General features: G+C 43.8%; 1 protein-coding gene across 1 annotated transcript in view; it reads right to left on the bottom strand.

Moving 5' to 3' along the window:
- The window catches only part of LOC311135997 (coxsackievirus and adenovirus receptor homolog), a 69,906-nt gene that overhangs the window by 6,160 nt on the left and 42,210 nt on the right, over positions 1 to 21,536 (bottom strand). Inside the window, exons 2-3 of the mRNA XM_084170047.1 lie at positions 13,275 to 13,444; positions 4,331 to 4,532 (exon numbers count right to left, since the gene is read on the bottom strand). Coding sequence (XP_084026173.1) covers positions 4,331 to 4,532; positions 13,275 to 13,444 — 372 coding nt within the window. The remainder of the gene's footprint in view (positions 1 to 4,330; positions 4,533 to 13,274; positions 13,445 to 21,536) is intronic.

The raw sequence follows: 21,536 nt of genomic DNA on the forward strand, positions 1-21,536 counted from the left end.
AAGTGTTGTGGTCAGATGAGACCAAAATGGAGCTCTTTGGCATCAACTCAACTCGCCGTGTTTGGAGGAGGAGGAATGCTGCCTATGACCCCAAGAACACCATCCCCACCGTCAAACATGGAGGTGGAAACATTATGCTTTGGGGGTGTTTTTCTGCTAAGGGGACAGGACAACTTCACCGCATCAGAGGGACGATGGACGGGGCCATGTACCGTCAAATCTTGGGTGAGAACCTCCTTCCCTCAGCCAGGGCATTGAAAATGGGTCGTGGATGGGTATTCCAGCATGACAATGACCCAAAACACACGGCCAAGGCAACAAAGAAGTGGCTCAAGAATAAGCACATTAAGGTCCTGGAGTGGCCTAGCCAGTCTCCAGACCTTAATCCCATAGAAAATCTGTGGAGGGAGCTGAAGGTTAGTTGCGCCAAACGTCAGCCTCGAAACCTTAATGACTTGGAGAAGATCTGCAAAGAGGAGTGGGACAAAATCCTTCCTGAGATGTGTGCAAACCTGATGGCCAACTACAAGAAACGTCTGACCTCTGTGATTGCCAACAAGGGTTTTGCCACCAAGTACTAAGTCATGTTTTGCAGAGGGGTCAAATACTTATTTCCCTCATTAAAATGCAAATCAATTTATAACATTTTTGACATGCGTTTTTCTGGATTTTTTTGTTGTTATTCTGTCTCTCACTGTTCAAATAAACCTACCATTAAAATTATAGACTGATCATGTCTTTGTCAGTGGGCAAACGTACATACAAAATCAGCAGGGGATCAAATACTTTTTCCCCCTCACTGTACTGTAGAGAGAAAGTGTGATTGGTTGTGGTGGACTATATGGATGTGGTGTAATATGAAGGGCTAAAGATTAGGAGATGTATTGGCTGTGCTGGACTACATTGAGGTACAGATAGGATACAGTATAGATAGAGGGAGAGTGATACATTGTGGTAGACCACAGTAGAGTGGCTATGAAGACAATGAGGGATCGGTTGGGACTGAGGCCAGGGAGACAGAAAGATTGGCTGTTGAAGGCTGTAGCGAGGTCAAGGCAGGGCTGATTGGTTGTTTGGACTCAGGTCAGGGAACTTCAGAGATTGGCAGGTTAAATACTGTAGTGGTGTATGGGTAAAGAGATAGTGATTGGTTGGTTGGTTGGGACTAAGGCCAGGGAGAGAGAAATTGTGATTGGCTGCGGAAAGCTGTAGTGAGGTGGCGGCGGACACTGATTGGTTGCGAGGGTTGCTGACGTGCCTGTCCGGTGTGCTGTACTGACTGCAGGTGTGCCCTCTCCTCCTGTTACCTTCACTGTCTATCTTCATACAGGGAGAGACACCACACATAGCTCCTAACGTTACCTGCACTCAGGACAGATGCCTCGGTGTGTGTGCACGCGCCCCTACTGCCTTAGAGTGCGTGTCTGTGCCTGAGAGTGTGTGACCATGTCTGTGTCCATCCCTGCCAATGCGCTCGGGAGTATTTATGTTCTGGTGACAATATCGACCTGAAGGTAAACTGCAGCGCAGGCAAGATGTCTTCCTGTCCCCTTGTCACACTGCTCTCCTCTAGAATAGGAATAGCTCTGCCCCAGGGGTCAATGGCTTTAGGCCTGTCAGAGCCACTACCTGGCGGCGGCACTAAACCAGTAAAGACAGACACTAGATCACCAGCTCTGTGGCCAAGAAATGCCTCGGCACAGCTCCCTAATGGCCATCGGCCTGCTTAGGTATTTGCTCTAGTCAGCTCAAGCCCATCTTTCCTTGGCTGGCTCAGGTACACTGAACAAATCTATCTTCCTTCCTGTAGACCTGAGAGAGAGGCTTCGAGCCAGCCTTACTAGTGAAGGAATGACTAAAAAGCAGTTTGTTTTAGTCTAGTTCCTGGTAAAGGAAGTTAAACATAACATCAACGGATCATGTCACAACACCAGTTTCTCAATAGAGAGATGTGGTTAACCAGGAAAACAACCTTGTCCTAATCACATTTTATCCATGCACACACAGCGTTTATGAGAAATCCATCATCAGTGCAGGGCTCTAATAATAGTTAATATGTTGTTTGACCAGAGCCGTCAGCCCACACACTGCTTTTCATATGTAAATATGCTGAAAGGTTGAGTGACTGAGTGAGTTTCTGTAAGTTCAGAGTGAAGTTAACTCATCGAGCAGCCATATACGACAAGTCTGTATGCGCAGACATCACTATGAATGTTCTGCCTATTCTACACCCACTGTCATGTTTGATACATGCTTAGCTAGCTGAGTGGCTGTCATAAGGCCTGTATCACTTCATTTTACACTACTTTACTGTCACTTAACAACAACAATGGAACAGCTGGCTGAGGTGACATTACATTGTGTGTGTGCTCATCAATCACACCATCACTTAATGGCAAAGCAAAGTACTTAGCATACAGTTGTGTTCAAAATTTTTGAGAATGACACAAATACTAATTTTCACAAAGTCTGCTGCCTCAGTTTTGATGATGGCAATTTGCATATACTCCAGAATGTCACGAAGAGTGATCAGATGAATTGCAATTAATTGCAAAGTCCCTCTTTGCCATGAAAATGAACTTAATCCCCCAAAAACATTTCCACTGCATTTCAGCCCTGCCACAAAAGGACCAGCTGCCATCATGTCAGTGATTCTCTCGTTAAGACCGGTGAGAGTGTTGACGAGGACAAGGCTGGAGATCACACTGTCATGCTGATTGAGTTAGAATAACAGACTGGAAGCTTTAAAAGGAGGGTGGTGCTTGAAATCATTGTTCTTTCTCTGTTAACCATGGTTACCTGCAAGGAAACACGTGCAGTCATCATTGCTTTGCACAAAAAGGGCTTCACAGGCAAGGATATTGCCGCTAGTAAGATTGCACCTAAATCAACCATTTATCGGATCATCAAGAACTTCAAGGAGAGAGGTTCAATTGTTGTGAAGAAGGTGTCAGGGCGCCCAAGAAAGTCCAGCAAGCGCCAGGACCGTCTCCTAAAGTTGATTCAGCTGTGGGATCGGGGCACCACCAGTGCAGAGCTTGCTCAGGAATGGCAGCAGGCAGGTGTGAGTGCATCTGCATGCACAGTGAGGCGAAGACTTTTGGAGGATGGCCTTGTGTCAGGATGGGCAGCGAAGAAGCCACTTCTCTCCAGGAAAAACATCAGGGACAGACTGATATTCTGCAAAAGGTACAGGGATTGGACTGCTGAGGACTGGGGTAAAGTCATTTTCTCTGACGAATCCCCTTTCCGATTGCTTGGGGCATCCGGAAAACACCTTGTCCGGAGAAGTCAAGGTGAGCGCTACCATCAGTCCTGTGTCATGCCAACATTAAAGCATCCTGAGGCCATTCATGTGTGGGGTTGTTTCTCAGCCAAGGGAGTGGGCTCACTCACAATTTTGCCTAAGAACACAGCCATGAATAAAGAATGGTACCAACACATCCTCCGAGAGCAACTACTCCCAACCATCCAAGAACAGTTTGGTGACGACCAATGCCTTTTCCAGCATGATGGAGCACCTTGCCATAAGGCAAAAGTGATAACTAAGTGGCTCGGGGGAACAAAACATCAAAATGTTGGGTCCATGGCCAGGAAACTCCCCAGACCTTAATCTCATTGAGAACTTGTGGTCGATCCTCAAGAGGCGGGTGGACAAACAAAAATCCACAAATTCTGACAAACTCCAAGCATTGATTACGCAAGAATGGGCTGCCATCAGTCAGGATGTGGCCCAGAAGTTAATTGACAGCATGCCAGGGCGGATTGCAAAGGTCTTGAAAAAGAAGGGTCAACACTGCAAATATTGACTCTTTGCATAAACTTAATATAATTGTCAATAAAAGCCTTTGACACTTATGGAATGCTTGTAATTATACTTCAGTATACCATAGTAACATCTGACAAAAATATCTCATAACACTGAAGCAGAGAACTTTGTGAAGACCAATACTTGTGTCATTCTCAAAACTTTTGACCACAACAGTACATCATTTCAGAACAAGGCTGCATTAATATACATTTTACAATACTTTATTAAATTTGCAATTAGTAGGCTATTTTGATTTCATCTGATAGTGACATAGCCGTTTCCCTACAGTATATGGATTGAATGGAATTGCAATATCAAGGGAAATTCTAGCTCTATACACCCCACTAGGAATATTAAACATACCATCACGCCATTCTAGAGGGCATTACATAAACACGTATCTAGTCAGCCACATGTACCCTTTAAAAAGCATTATGCTTGGAGTTTTTACTGAACAGATAGATAGCAGAGTAGAGGCTGTTTAAAATGTAAAAATGTCACCCATGGCACCCCACTCACCCATGACGGTCAGTATCATCTTCCTGCTGCGGATGCCTGGGGCCTTCTTCACCTTGCACTGGTAGGTCCCCGTGTCTGAGGACTTCAGACCAGTCAGGTTGATGGAGGCGTCGCCATTCTTAGGGTCGGGTGAGTTGAAGTGGGCCCGCCCCTTCACCGCAGGGTAGTCCTCATAGGCCCTGTCCCCAGAGTACAGGATCACCTGGGGGTGGAGGGAGGGGAAGGAGAGCGGGAGGGAGGAAGAAAAAATAAGGGAGGGAATAGACCGAGAATTAGAGGGAGATAGCTGCGTGTAAAAGTGTTACAACTTTTTTTTTTTTTAAACAAGCCTGGAGAAATAATCCAAGCTGTAGCTGGATTTTAAGAGTGAGTGCAAGGCCCCCTGTCTCTGTTTATTAAAACAAAAGACACTGAAATGGAGAGTCAGTGTATTGTTATCTCCCTAATGTCCTTCTACGCCTGGCTCTGGCTTGTTTTTGCCCTTTCCTTTCCGTGCTACTGCTGAGCTGAGGTATGGCAAGGAACAAACAAAGCACTACTGTGGAGTCAAATCAACACCTGCTGTGTCAACACACACACAGAGAGAGAGCGAGAGAGAGAGAGAGAGCGAGCGAGCTAGAGCGAGAGAGAGCGAGCTAGAGCGAGAGAGCGAGCGCGAGAGAGAGCGAGCTAGAGAGAGCGAGCTAGAGCGAGCGAGCGAGAGCGAGCGAGCGAGAGCGAGAGAGCTATGCCCTGGGCTCAGCAGCAGCCCCCAGCCCTAACTTCCTCCACCTCCCCTACCCACCGCCTGTCTCTCCCCCTCCCCTCCGACACAGTGCTCAGAGGAGAAGCCAGAAGATGGAGTCAAGGTGGAGCCAACGGACAACGAGCCGAACAGGAGCAGCACAAAACACCACAACCACAGCACAAAGGAGGGAAAGGAGGAGGGAGGGACAAACAATTCTCTCACATCGCAGGCAGACAACACGCACGTAGGTAGGCATATTATTCTCAATTTTCCATGGAGCTTGTCAGAGACAGGGGCTTGTGGTGTGTGCAGTGATCACCATCATACACACACACTGGAGAGAGTAAAGGAAAAACTGAGTAGGCATCCTAATGAACACAGAGGTAGCAGCAAGCTCCAAGGGAGAGCGAGGGAAAAGAAAACAAAGAGAGACGAACAGAACGGAAGGATGGTGGGCTGTGAGGGAGCGAGAGAAAAGAAAACAAAGAACCGGAGGGATGGTAGGCTGTGAGTTGTCGAGCAGCTCAGCTGGGGAGCCTTGTTGTTGACCCCACGGCAGGGCTGCCAAGGCTGTGTAGGCTAAGCTACATCTTGTACCTATTAGCCACGTAAACTGTAATGCATTCCACCTGGATCCCAGGAGAGACACGGAGCTTTCAAACTAACTTCACTGGGATGAGAACATCGGCAGTAATAACAACGCGATGAGAGAAGGTGGAGGAGAGGAAATTAAATTACCTGAGGCACTGGGGTAAAGACAGGCAACAAGCACTCACTCACACACAGACTACAATCTTGTACATACCACATGTAAGAATGGGGCTCAATAAAACAAATCCTATAAAAACTCCAAGAGGGCCTACGTACTTGAAATCAAAGGGCAGACGTTAGTGAGAAGAGAACCAGACAAGCGGAGTTGAAAACAAGGACACGTTCATTCCTGAGTTCTGATTCAGAATAGGTAGACCAGTACTACAGTATCCAGCTGGTGAAGTCAGAATGAAAGTCTCTGTGGACAAATATTGCACTAAGGGACCTCTATCATAATTATAATAGTACATTGTATTAGTTAGGGTGGCACCTGTGTGGACATTTAAAGTCACCTTAAATAGTAATGAACTAACAAAGAAAATAGTAAAAAGTGCAGAAGGGAAACAACCTCTATTATACTGGCAGCAGCTGTAGCAGCAGCAGGAGTGAGACAAAGGTTAGGTTATTTACATGGGACCATTTAAAGATGAGGTCATCGTCATGTGACTCCCCTGCACGGAGAGGGAGGGGCTAATTTGAGAGGCAAAACAGGGAGTGGCATCACCTGTGTACACGACACTCATTGTCCCGGTCTGTCCCAGACTCTGGCGACAGTGTTGTTGCGTCTTTGGTAAAGTCAGGCTTTTCTCCTGAATCGGCCATGCCCCTATAGTCAGTTTCAGAAATGTACCTTGGCTCCAAATTGATTCTCAAGGTTTAACCTGAACCACTACACTTCCATGTCAGATTTTCTTCAGTAAACAAAGCTCTAGTGCTTTCCACCAGGAATTTGAAGCAGCTAGCTACCGTTCCATTCTCCCAGCTACCCTTGAGTACAGCACTATAGGCAACTATCATTCATGTATTGTTATCATGACTGTAGTAACCATTATCGTAGTTGAGAATACAATACCCAGGGCGCACCCACATCTGTAATGTACCCTGTGATGAGTGCTAAATGCTAATTAGCTCTTACTGTAGGCATGGCATCTCCTCATTTCAGGCCAACAAAGAGAGGTGCATTAGCTATGCTTTACTGACTCCCTGAAGCCAGATATGTAGGGCTATGCCAAATAAACAGACCACAACCCCCAAATCTCTAAATTGAATATCTGATGTAAGCAGTGCATTGTTGTTTCCCTACTTTATGAATACAAAAAATGCCAGTTTGACTGTGCAAACTCATAGTAGTCTGTCATAGGGAGTGGCATGTAAAGGGTCTCAGATGGTCAGCTCGTCCTGCTCCTGGTCAACCTAAGCCCTTATCAGTTCTGAACCTCTCGAATCCCTCCACTCCCTCTCCTCTGCTACTTCCCCTTCTCTCATTTTGTCATATTTCCCCATCCTCTACTCTCCTTCCCCCCTCCATCTCCTCCCCCCTTCCAGCAGAGTAGAGCAGTACTACACGTCCAGTAGTCCAGTAGTCCGGCCTGCCACTCCATAATAGCCCCATCATCTCCCCTCCCCTTCTCTCTATCTTTCTCTCTCTGGACATCCAGTAGTACAGCATAGCCCCAGCCCCATCATCTCCCCTCCCCTTCTCTCTCTGGACATCCAGTAGTACAGCATAGCCCCAGCATCTCCCCTCCCCTTCTTGCGCTCTGGACATCCAGTAGTCCAGCCTGCCAGTACAGTGTAGCCCCAGCTCTGGTTTGCCAGCACTAATCCTACTGGGCACTGTCACATACACTAAGTCAGCCCTGCAGCCACTGGACTTAACAGGCCACTAATTACTGATAATACACATGACATCACCCCACCAGGGCGCAAGTAGGCTGTGTGTGTGTGTGTGTGTCTATGCACTGAGTGCCCCTCTGATTGGTCAATTAATATCTACCCACTCAGACGAAGATAGAAACTTGGCCATTGTGAATGTAAAAATGGTCTGGTGAGATTGTGGCCCTTGTAAACGATCGGCGACGGTTTGAGTGGCAAAGAAAGATTTTAAAAAAATAATGAGCCGTGAAGATAAACTCTGAGTCTGGAACATTGAAAACATGATGTCTACAGATGAATCAACTACAGAGGAGGAGGTAGACCACAAACGGAAAACCATCCACAACTGGCTCCTACAGTTATATCCACATGAGCATCGTTGTCTTTACACAGAAACGCCAAACCTTGGGAGCACAATAACGGCTCTATAATAATAATGTTGTTTTTTTGGAAATACGCCACTTCTTCCACCCCCACCCCTCCCAATTAATCATCAGTGGTTCCCACTGTAAATAAAATGAAGTAGGTCAAAAACAAATGGGGCTCTCCTGAGGCAATGCTCCCCAATAAAAAAAAAACTGAATTTAGCAGAGACAATGGAAGGAGAGGAAAGAGCAGGGCTGGAATGAATTTGAGCCAGGGAGGAATGGTGAGAGGGACAGCTAACGAAGGGCTCCTATACTGAGCTTCATCTACCCCTGGAAAAAAAACGAGAGAGAGAGAGATGCAGAAGCCTCGCTAGCGGAGGCGTGGAACGGAGATACACAGGAGAGACTCCCCCACCATTCAGAGGCCTGGAGTGAGGCCATCTATCCCTCTATAAGCTTCTAGCTACATGCCCTCAGGCACTGCATGGGCTATGTGGATCTATCTATCCTCTCAGCAGCCCTGTGCACCCCATACCTCCAGGCTATAGAGGGATGACTCTGCATGTACACAGAGCTGCTTGGTTCCCACAGCACGGCTGGGAGGTGGCATTCCACTCAATAGAGGTACCATGCAGAGAGCAGGTGGGTGAGGTCACGAGAGCCAACTAACACACCCCCATTCTCACGCACTAACGAGCATGCACAGTGCACGCTTGCACACACGCGCACACTGAAAGAGCAACTGAAAGAGTGATGCCACACACTCAAACCCATGTGGGATATTTTATAGAGCTTTAAAAACATGCACCAAGTAAAACATTAACTGCTGTTTTTATAGTCATGTTCAGGGGTTGTGTGGGAGTTTTCCCTTACCACACATAGAAGACAGAACTCGAGGGTTCCATCGACTGGTTAACAAAAAGGAACAAAACCTGACATCTCCTTTTACTTCTCAACTGACAGGCACTGTATCAAAGTTTGACATGATGGTGTGTCATAAAAAAAATAGATAGTTAACCACAGCGCCATAGAGCAACACATACAGTTTATGGCTCTTGTTAACCATATACAATTTTTTTGGGGAGGTGCTAGAGCTGGCCGATATGGACAAAAAGTAATCAGGATAAAATGTAACAATTTTGCTCGATAACAACAAATACAACAATAAAGAAAATGTTTGAATGGACAGTTACTTTACATTAACGGCAGGACTCTAGACCAGGGTTCCCCAACTGGCGGCCGGTGACCATTTTTTTCCAGTGCCAAGGAAGACAACCGAGATGGCAGCCTTAGCCTATGATTAAATGCTACACTAATATATATATATATATATACATACACACACACACACACACACACACACACACACACACACACACACACAGTGGGGAGAACAAGTATTTGATACACTGCCGATTTTGCAGGTTTTCCTACTTACAAAGCATGTAGAGGTCTGTAATTTTTATCATAGGTACACTTCAACTGTGAGAGACGGAATCTAAAACAAAAATCCAGAAAATCACATTGTATGATTTTTAAGTAAATAATTTGCATTTTATTGCATGACATAAGTATTTGATACATCAGAAAAGCAGAACTTAATATTTGGTACAGAAACCTTTGTTTGCAATTTCAGAGATCATACGTTTCCTGTAGGTCTTGACCAGGTTTGCACACACTGCAGCAGGGATTTTGGCCCACTCCTCCATACAGACCTTCTCCAGATCCTTCTCCAGATCCTTCAGGTTTCGGGGCTGTTGCTGGGCAATACGGACATTCAGCTCCCTCCAAAGATTTTCTATTGGGTTCAGGTCTGGAGACTGGCTAGGCCACTCCAGGACCTTGAGATGCTTCTAACGGAGCCTCTCCTTAGTTGCCCTGGCTGTGTGTAGGGTCGTTGTCATGCTGGAAGACCCAGCCACGACCCATCTTCAACGCTCTTACTGAGGGAAGGAGGTTGTTGGCCAAGATCTTGCGATACATGGCCCCATCCATCCTCCCCTCAATACGGTGCAGTCGTCCTGTCCCCTTTGCAGAAAAGCATCACCAAAGAATTATGTTTCCACCTCCATGCTTCACGGTTGGGATGGTGTTCTTGGGGTTGTACTCATCCTTCTTCTTCCTCCAAACACGGCGAGTGGAGTTTAGACCAAAAAGCTCTATTTTTGTATCATCAGACCACATGACCTTCTCCCATTCCTCCTCTGGATCATCCAGATGGTCATTGGCAAACTTCAGACGGGCCTGGACATGCGCTGGCTTGAGCAGGGGGACCTTGCGTGCGCTGCAGGATTTTAATCCATGACGGCGTAGTGTGTTACTAATGGTTTTCTTTGAGACTGTGGTCCCAGCTCTCTTCAGGTCATTGACCAGGTCCTGCCGTGTAGTTCTGGGCTGATCCCTCACCTTCCTCATGATCATTGATGCCCCACGAGGTGAGATCTTGCATGGAGCCCCAGACCGAGGGTGATTGACCATCATCTTGAACTACTTCCATTTTCTAATAATTGCACCAAGAGTTGTTGCCTTCTCACCAAACTGCTTGCCTATTGTCCTGTAGCCCATCCCAGCCTTGTGCAGGTCTACAATTGTATCCCTGATGTCCTTACACAGCTCTCTGGTCTTGGCCATTGTGGAGAGGTTGGAGTCTGTTTGATTGAGTGTGTGGACAGGTGTCTTTTATACAGGTAACGAGTTCAAACAGGTGCAGTTAATACAGGTAATGAGTGGAGAACAGGAGGGCTTCTTAAAGAAAAACTAACAGGTCTGTGAGAGCCGGAATTCTTACTGGTTGGTAGGTGATCAAATACTTATGTCATGCAATAAAATGCAAATTAATTACTTAAAAATCATACAATGTGATGTTCTGGATTTTTGTTTTAGATTCCGTCTCTCACAGTTGAAGTGTACCTACGATAAATATTACAGACCTCTACATGCTTTGTAAGTAGGAAAACCTGCAAAAACGGCAGTGTATCAAATACTTGTTCTCCCCACTGTGTATATATATATACACATATACATACATACATACATACACACACACACACACACACACACACACACACATACAGACAAAATTATGTGGACACCCCATGAAATTTGTGGATTCGACGATTTCAGCCACAACCGTTTCGACAACTGTATAAAATCGAGCGCACAGCCATGCAATCTCCATAGACAAACATTGGCAGTAGAATGGCCTTACTGAAGAGCTCAGCGGCTTTCAACGTGGCACCGTCACAGGATGACACCTTTCCAACAAGTCAGTTTGTCAAATTTCTGCCCTGTTAGAGCTGCCCCGGTCAACTGTAAGTGCTGTTATTGTGAAGTGGAAACGTCTAGGAGCAACAACAGCTCAGCCGCGAAGTGGTAGGCCACACAAGCTCACAGAATGGGACCGCCGAGTGCTGAAGCGCGTAAATAGTCTGTCCTCGGTTGCAACACTCACTACCGAGTTCCAAACTGCGTCTGGAAGCAACGTCAGCACAAAACCTGTTGGTTGGGAGATTCATGGCCGAGCAGCCGCACACAAGCCTAAGATCACCATGCGCAATGCCAAGCGTCGGCTGGAGTGGTGTAAAGCTCACCGCCATTGAACTCTGGAGCAGTGGAAACGCGTTCTCTGAAGTGATTAATCACGCTTCACCATCTGGCAGTCCGACGGACGAATCAGGGTTTGGCGGATGCCAGGAGAACGCTACCTGCTCAAATGCGTAGTGCCAACTGTAAATCAAAAAATGTGGACTCATCAGACCAAAGGACAGATTTCCACCGGTCTTACGTCCATTGCTTGTGTTTCTTGTCCCAAGCAAGTCTCTTCTTATTATTGGTGTCCTTTAGTAGTGGTGTATCGCTGCAGAATGCTGTGGTAGCCATGCTGGTTAAGTGTGCCTTGAATTCTAAATAAATCACAGACAGTGTCACCAGCAAAGCACCCCCACACCATAAAACCTCCTCCTCCATGTTTTACTGTGGGAAATACACATGCGGAGATCATCCGTTCACCCACACCGCGTCTCACAAAGACACAGCGGTTGGAACCAAAAATCTCACATTTGGACTATATGTCAATTGGTCGTGTTTTTTGGCCCAAGCATGTATCTTCTTCTTATTGGTGTCCTTTAGTAGTGGTTTCTTTGCAGCAATTCGACCATGAAGGCCTGATTCACAGTCTCCTCTGAACAGTTGATGTTGAGATGTGTCTGTTACTTGAACTCTGTGAAGCATTTATTTGGCCTGCAATTTCTGAGGCTGGTAACTCTAATGAACTTATCCTCTGCAGCAGAGGTAACTCTGGATCTTCCATTCCTGTGGCGGTCCTCATGAGAGCCAGTTTCATCATAGCGCTTGATGGTTTTTGCGACTGCACTTGAAGAAACGTTGAACGTTTTTGAAATGTTCTGTATTGACTGACCTTCATGTCTTAAAGTAATGATGGACTGTCATTTCCCTTTGCTTATTTGAGCTGTTCATGCCATAATATGGACTTGGTCTTTTACCAAATAGGGCTATCTTCTGTATACCACCCCTACCTTGTCACAACACAACTGACTGGCTCAAACACATTAATTCCACAAATGAACCTTTATCAAGGCACACCTGTTAATTGAATTGCATTCCAGGTGACTACCTCATGAAGCTGGTTGAGAGAACGCCAAGAGTGTGCAAAGCTGTCATCAAGGCAAAGGGTGGCTACTTTGAAGAATCTCAAATATAAAATATATTTAGATTTGATTAACACTTTTTTGGTTACTACATGATACCATATGTGTTATTTCATAGTTTTGATGTCTTCACTATTATTCTACAATGTAGAAAATAGTGAAAATAAAGAAAAACCCTGGAATGAGTAGGTGTCCAAACTTTGGACTGGTACTGTACATTCACAGAAAGCTGCGACTCTCCTCTCTGTAACAAGAACAGTAGTATTTTTTCCAGCAATAGCATTTTGTGCTTCTCAGAATGCATCTCGCCCTCCTCCTCCGTGCGCAAAGTTGGGAGAGGGAGTGAGAGTCAGCAGCCGACAGCGAAAGATGGACAGGCAGATACATTCATAGCAGAAATCAACAATGCATTGACTATTACTGTTGACCAAATAATGGTTTTAGAACAATCTACAGGGACGTTGTGAAGCAAAATCACCTATAATTACTGACTTAAGCAAAATGCTTCGGTAAAAAGAAGGCAATGTCGGTGTCAGTAATTTTCGGTTTATCGTCCCATCTCTAACATAACACTTCTGTTTTAACATTGGATAGTTCCGACATAATATGATGAATTCTGACATACCAAAAGCAGGAATAACCCCAAAAACCCTTTTCATGGATGAAAGAACACAAACCACTTGGAGGGACCCCATTAAACAAACAAACACACACACCACTTTGTCCTCTTTCTGGTTGTCTGAGGCCAGCAGGCTCCATTCGATGTCCAGGGGTCCAGAGTCCTCGGGGGCCAGAGAAAACTGGCAATCCAGCTTGACACTCTCACCGCTGGCCTTCTCTATGTTCGTGAGCCCCTGGGACGTGATCTCCAGGCCATGGCCTACACCTGGACACACAGAGAGGGAGGGAGAGGAAGTCCATTAGCCTAATAGCACACACACTGATTTCATGGCATTCCCTTCATGAGCACCTAGGGGCTACATATATAATTAGAATGACTAAATCTATGATGTTACTTCTAAAACAAAATCAGGATTTCATCTGAGTGCCTCGGTGTTCATACTTATGTTTCAGTTAAAAGTAACTGTCCAGTGTTACCAGATTTCTATGAAATATGATAATTAATTATGAGTGAAATAGTTTTCCTTCCAAAAAAATTGCAATTAAGTATCTTAAAAAGCTGCTTTTCTGTGTTGGAATGGTGTGGGCGTACCCCAACAACAGAATGGTCTGGTCATATTATACCAGTCATAAAAAATATTAATGCGAGTAGACCGACGATTGGCCAGCTCATCCTGCTCACGAGGATGGCATCATAATTTATGATGAAATGGCAAGCCTTTTTGAAACGGTCAGTTTTTTCTCATTTTTTTGTGTGTGCTCAAACCCTACACCCCAACCACAGCACTCCGTTCTGCCACCTCTGGTCTCTTGGCCATCCCACCTCTATGGGGGTCAACTCCCGCTCAGCCCAGTCAAAGCTCCTCTCTGTCCTGGCACCCCAATGGTGGAACCAGTTTTCCCCTGAAGCTAGGACAGCAGAGTCCCTGTCCATCTTTCGAAAACATCTGAAACCATACCTCTTTAAAGAGTAGCTTAAATGAATCCCACGGCACCCCCACAAAGAAAGAGAAACAAAAAGAGAACTGACTTTGCTGTTAACTACTTTATTGAGGGAAAATGTACTTGCTACGACTGTGATATGTTTGTCTCACCCAGCCATCTTAAAATGAATGCACTAATTGTAAGTCACTCTGGATAAGAGTGTCTACTAAATTACGAAAATGTAGATGCAACTTTGAGGTACGGCTGGGCGATATATCGAATTAATTCGATTCATTCAAATGTATGTTTTCTTGCGATATTCCAAATGCCTGTTTCGCAGAATCAAGGTTTTTTGTATTTTTCGTTTTTATGAGCGTTTATGTGCGTTTGTTCTCATGTTGTCTTTTTGGTCTCTGACAAGCGGTTTCAACTCGCTATTTGCATTTGAGGTTTGGTCCAACAGAATCGGTCATATGAACACCAAAACACATTAAGACATTATTTTACTGTAACAGAGAAGTTAATCTTTCTAACCATACCCTGTTTATGTTTCAACTCCTCAAATTTCAAGCAAAGTAGACTCTACTAAAGCGGATGTATCAATAAACATTCATTCTGGAAAATGCATGCCCAGTTTGTCGCGTGCGCCTTACGGTACCACGTATTGCTAGCAGCATTTTAGTCAAATAAAGATTGTTATACTATCTGTTAGTCTGTGTTTTATAAACGTGCAATAAGCATAAAACTATTGTATAACGAATTTCCATCTCGTTCTCATTCTGATAAATAAGGTAGGCCACTTGATTTCAACATCTGAACAAAGTCGACAAGCTAGTATGCTGTTCAAACATTTGGAGACTGACAGAAGGGTGTTTCATAACAATTCAACTGTTTTGCCCTGTTATCTAGCAAATATATCCAAGTTGGCTAAACTTGAAATGTAAGTATTAGCTGGCTACTCACTAGCACGTGGGCTTGTGCTTGAGAGATTGTTTATGAGACCTGTGTTAATTTTCTATAATGCCTGCTACATTATTAATGAATGTGCATTATGCATTGTTCTGGTTAAATCTGTAACAAAAAGGGCATTTATATAGACAGACCCGAAAGCCAGATCAGTGATTATCCCCCCCCCCCCAAAAAAAAGCAGGTAAAACGATTGAACCTAGTGGTTAAGAGCTTTGGGCCAGTAACCGAAAGGTCGCTGCTTCGAATCCCAGAGCAGACTAGGTTAAAAATTATATGATGATGTGCCTATGAACGAGGCACTTAACCCTAATTACTTCTATAAGTCTCTCTGGATAAGAGTGTCTGCTAAATTACTAAAATGTACATTTCTTATGGTTATGGAAGGCATATGCAATGGCTTGCGAAAGTATTCACTTCCCTTGGCATTTTTCCTATTTTGTTGCCTTACAACCTGGAATTAAAATTGATTTTGGGGGGGTTTGTATAATTTGATTTACACAACATGCCTACCACTTTGAAGATGCAAAATAATTTTTTTTGTGAAACAAACAAGAAATAAGACAAAAAAACAGAACACTTGAGCGTGCATAACTATTCACCCCCCCAAAGTCAATACTTTGTAGAGCCATAAGCTTGACACATCTAGCCACTGGGATTTTTGCCCATTCTTCAAGGCAAAACTGCTCCAGCTCCTTCAAGTTGGATGGGTTCCGCTGGTGTACAGCAATCTTTAAGTCATACCACAGATTCTCAATTAGATTGAGGTCTGGGCTTTGACTAGGCCACTCCAAGACATTCAAATGTTTCCCCTTAAACCACTTGAGTGTTGCTTTAGCAGTATGCTTAGGGTCAATGTCCTGCTGGAAGGTGAACTTCCGTCCCAGTCTCAAATCTCAAGAATTTCCCTGTATCTAGCGCCATCCATCATTCCTTCAATTCTGACCAGTTTCCCAGTTCCTGCCGATGAAAAACATCCCCACAGCATGATGCTGCCACCACGCTTCACTGTGGGGATGGTGTTCTCGGGGTGATGAGTGGTGTTGGGTTTGCGCCAGACATTATGTTTTTTCTTTAAGCAATGGCTTTTTCCTGGCCACTCATCCGTAAAGCCCAGCTTTGTACGGTTTAAAGTGGTCCTATGGACAGATACTCCAATCTACACTGTGGAGCTTTGCAGCTCCTTCAGGGTTATCTTTGGTCTCTTTGTTGCCTCTCTGATTAATGCCCTCCTTGCCTGGTCCATGAGTTTTGGTGGGCGGCCCTCTCTTGGCAGGTTTGTTGTGGTGCCATATTCTTTAAATTTTTTAATAATGGATTTAAAATGGTGCTCAGTGGGATGTTCAAAGTTTGATATTTTTTTATAACCCAAACCTGATCTGTACTTCTCCACAACTTAGTCCCTGACCTGACCTGTTTGGAGACCTCCTTGGTCTTCATGGTGCCACTTGCTTGGTGGTGCCCCTTGCTTTGTGGTGTTGCAGACTCTGGGGCCTTTCAGAACAGATGTATATGACAGATCATGTGACACTTAAATAAAGTCCACCTGTGTGCAATCTAACTAATTGTGACTTCTGAAGGTAATTGGTTGCACCAGATCTTATTTAGGGGCTTCATAGCAAAGGGGGTGAATACATATGCACGCACCACTTTTCCGTTATTTATTTTAAAGAATTCTTTGAAACAAGTTATTTTTTTCATTTCATTTCACCAATTTGGAATATTTTGTGTATGTCCATTCCATGAAATCCAAATAAAAATCCATTTAAATTACAGGTTGTAATGCAACAAAATAGGAAAAACGGCAAGGGGGATGAAAACTTTTGCAAGGCACTGTATTCAGGCAAGGTGTAATTTCACAAGCCCTGAATTCATTAGATTTTTGCTGACTGTTTGAAATGTAGTGTATTTGACCTTTAAATTGTACAACAAAGCTTATTTTGAGAAAACATAAAAATAAAAAATAAAAAGATATCATGAATCGCACATAAGTTTGAAAAAAATGTCGTTATGAGTTTTAGGCCATATCACCCAGCCCTACTTTGAGGTGTTTCTTCTCCAATTTATGCTTTGGCCATAAATATGAGTATAGGAAGAGTCAACAACATTATTTGAGTATGAGTTAACAGAATATTAACTTTTAAACTGTCCAGATCTTCACTGGACCGTTACTTTAAGGTTTAAATCAGTGTTTTGGTTAACTGGAGTATTTCATATTTTCGAAATAGAGCCTTCATAAAATTACATATTATTAGGATGTCAAGTGCTACTTCAATAAAGGCAAAACACATCTTTGTAAAATGTGAACCACACAGGGAAGAACAGGCTTATAATAAAGCAGGTTGAAAAAATAGGTTGATGTGTAAAAAAAAAAAAAACACATAAAAAAACAAAACACTGTAGCTCTGCTCATCATCCAAATGGAGCATCATATTTCTCAAGGAGTTATTCTTAGAATGAATAAACTTATTTTCCTGGTGACATCAACGGAGCTAAATATTTTCTCCATTAAATTCAATAAGAGCTTTAAGCCTTCAGCATGGAACCACAGTCCATAGAGAATGGAGTTGTCACATGCTGCCACCACATAGAAAAATCATTTTGACAGTCAGTCTATATCCCCTCGATGTAGCTCACAGATTACTAGTTGTGTATAATGCAATACCACTGAAATGATACTGTGTACAGAAACTACATTTTTACTACAACCTGGTGAAACGATGAAACAATCTGAATTAGCACACACACACACACACAGGCGAGAGACCAGAGCCTGGGTTGAAACTGCATTCTGTAATCTAAAAGTAAGCAGGGACCTGGAGCAGGTTTTGGACGCGGGCCATGGCCAATTCAGACCCAGAGCTACATCAATCGCACCCATCTGCTGCATGTTCTGCCAGCCCAATGTTTTAAAGTAATCCACCCCCCCGTGTGTCATTTGGTGGTAGGACCCATTCGTGCTGGGGGGCATGCAGCATCCAAGAACCCCTACAGAAGTCAGAACATACAGAATTTTCGGTCCTGCTTTATTTGAAGTGTATCTTCATAAAGCCTTCATAAGCACTAAATAGATGCTTCACAAATAATCTATAACCATATCATGCTCTATAAAGATGAATGTGGCATAACTATGTGACAACAATCAAACTATTTTTTCACATTTATTAATCTTTTATAGAGCATGAAATACAGTTATAGATGATTTGTGACACATTTATGCAGTGCTTATGAAGACTATATGAATGCTTTATGAAGCCTTCATAAGATGCACTTCAAATAAACCGGGACCGAATTTTCTATATGCTGAAAGTCTGTTTTCCCCTCATTTGTCTGCTGAGTCTAATGTGTTGCAGTTGTTTCTCCAACCTAGACAGCCAAGGGATATCATATTACATACACAAGCGCAACAATTATAATTTCCATGATGATGAGAAAACACTCATATATTCACTCATAAATACTGTATAGTCCCCATTACATAATGGTTCACAATCAGAGGTTGAACAAGAATGAAAAGCACAATGCAAATAGGAGTGGAATTCCCTTGTGTCATTCTTTGAACTGAAGGCACATTGTGTTTGTGGTGACTCAGTTTTAAGTGAGTGTGTTGTCAGCACAATGCTGCTTCCGACCTCCTGGAGCCTGTTTGTCCGGTCCTGGAGGTTAGGCCTAGTTAGTGATACAGGTGCACTGCCCTCACTGCTCCCAAGACCCTCATCATCTGTCTCCAACCCCGTCGCCTCACCTCCCTCTGGGGCATAACAGACTGGGATCACACCACACAGCCCAGTCTCAGTCACACCCACTATTGTGGAGAGAGAGATGGCCCTCCGAGCGTTTCATATGGTCACAGAGTACTAAGCTCTAACAGCTATGAACCCCACATTGCTGCGGTAGCTGATTCTGTTGTCCATTGGATCTGACAGATGTCCTTGTTCACAGTGACTCAGTCACAGCCCTGAGCAGTAGACAACAACGCCAGTGAAATGAGAGCAATAGAAACAAAGTGAGATGAATGTCTATCAAAGTCAACACTGATAGAGAGCCTGACGTCTACGTGACACAGAGTTATGTATTAATTCATTAGGTGCTGATAAATACCAGAGAAACAGCCTACATGCAGAAACAGAAAATGACATTTTCAAAACAAATTCCATTCAGCTAGAACTGTTTATCAGGGAATTGTTCTCTCTGACGTTTTATCAGGGGGCACCAATGTTGTTTTTTATCTAATTGATGAGTCTGGGATCTTGATGACCTTGGGCTGCTTTTGTCTTTATTACAGTTGATACTCACTGACGTCTCTCCCGCTCTCCACCACCACCACACACACGCACACTTGGGGAAAAGTGATATTTCATGCCATCATCTAATCACATTTAAGCTTTCCAGTAAATCTGCCATGCATGTTATGAGGGTTCAGATGAGAACAATGCAGGCAGGCAGGCAGGCAGCTCTGAAAAGAGGAGATAGCAGCATTGTGTGATTTAAGATTAATTCAACATTACATAAACAAAGTGGAATTTATGACCACCACTACCTCCCTAACCTAACATAGCAGGCGTAAAATAAAAAGCCTGAGCGGAGTTCCCACATCAGGTTTCCAGCAGAAAACGAAGCTAGGTTGAATTAGCTGTATCCCTGAACAACGCATACAGAGCCTTGCAAAAGTATTCATCCACCTTGGCATTTTCCTATTTTGTTGTATTACAACCTGTAATTTAAATGGATTTTTATTTAGATTTCATTTAATGGACATACACAAAATAGTCCAAATTTGTGAAGTGAAAATTAAAAAAAAAAAAAAAAATATATATATATATATATACGGAAAAGTGGTGCGTGAATATGTATTCACCCCCTTTGCTATGAAGCCCCTAAATAAGATCTGGTGCAACCAATTACCTTCAGAAGTCACATAATTAGTTAAATAAAGTCCACCTGTGTGCAATCTAAGTGTCATATGATCTGTCACATGATCTCATTATATATACACACACCTGTTCTGAAAGGCCCCAGAGTCTGCAACACCACTAAGCAAGGGGCACCACCAAGCAAGCGGCACATTGAAGACCAAGGAGCTCTCCAAACAGGTCAGGGACAAAGTTGTGGAGAAGAACAGATCAGGGTTGGGTTATAAAACAATATCAGAAGGTTTGAACATCCCACGGAGCACCATTAAATCCATTATTTTAAAAACGGAAAGAATATGGCACCACAACAAACCTGCCAAGAGAGGTCCGCCCACCATAGCTCACAGACCAGGCAAGGAGGGCATTAATCAGAGAGGCAACAAAGAAACCAAAGATAACCCTGATGGAGCTGCAGAGATTGGAATATCTGTCCATAGGACCACTTAAGCCGTACACTCCACAGAGCTGGGCTTTATGGAAGAGTGGCAAGAAAAAAATAAGCAAACACGTTTGGTGTTCGCCAAAAGCCATGTGGGAGACTCCCCAAACATATGAAAGAAGGTACTCTGGTCAGATGAGACTCAAATTGAGCTTTTTGGCCATCAAGGAAAACGCTATGTCTGGCGCAAACCCAACACCTCTCATCACCCCGAGAACACCATCCCCACAGTGAAGCATGGTGGTGGCAGCATCATGCTGTGGGGATGTTTTTCCATCGGCAGGGACTGGGAAACTGGTCAGAATTGAAGGAATGATGGATGGCGCTAGATACAGGGAAATTCTTGAGGCAAACCTGTTTCAGTCTTCCAGAGATTTGAGACTGGGACGGAGGTTCACCTTCCAGCAGGACAATGACCCTAAGCATACTGCTAAAGCAACACTTGACTGGTTTAAGGGGAAACATTTAAATGTCTTGGAATGGCCTAGTCAAAGCCCAGACCTCAATCCAATTGAGAATCTGTGGTACGACTTAAAGATTGCTGTACACCAGCGGAACCCATCCAACTTGAAGGAGCTGGAGCCATTTTGCCTTGAAGAATGGGCAAAAATCCCAGTGGCTCTGATTTTTGATTAGCCAATAATATACATAAAAATGCAAGTGAAGCTAATGGGTTATGAGCCATCACTCTATATTCTCCACTGTTCAAGTCCCTTGGTAATGAAGGTAGTGAAAAGACATTCAGGACATCCTCCACACTTTAACACTACATATAAAAACATACAGATGGCTGTGGCTTTCATAGACCATTAAATTTTTTGTAATGGAGATTGGAGATATGAGCCCACTAAACAATCATTTTAATAAACAAGCAATAGAATGGGAATTAACTGGCATCACATGGTGTAGCATGACAATGAGCTCTGACCAAAGATTATCTGCTAGATAAGCCGATAGGAAATAAATTCCTGCCAAGTAAATAACGATGAAACACAATATATATTTAAGGACAATGAAAGTGGTGGCGGATAGATTATGCTAGATCCTTTCACGCGGCAACTAGAGCCATAACAATGAAGGACAACAATTCTAACTAAGTATGTGGAACCCAGCGC

The sequence above is a fragment of the Coregonus lavaretus genome, assembly GCF_964263955.1.
Source record: "Coregonus lavaretus genome assembly, chromosome: 10".
Lineage (NCBI taxonomy): Eukaryota > Metazoa > Chordata > Actinopteri > Salmoniformes > Salmonidae > Coregonus > Coregonus lavaretus.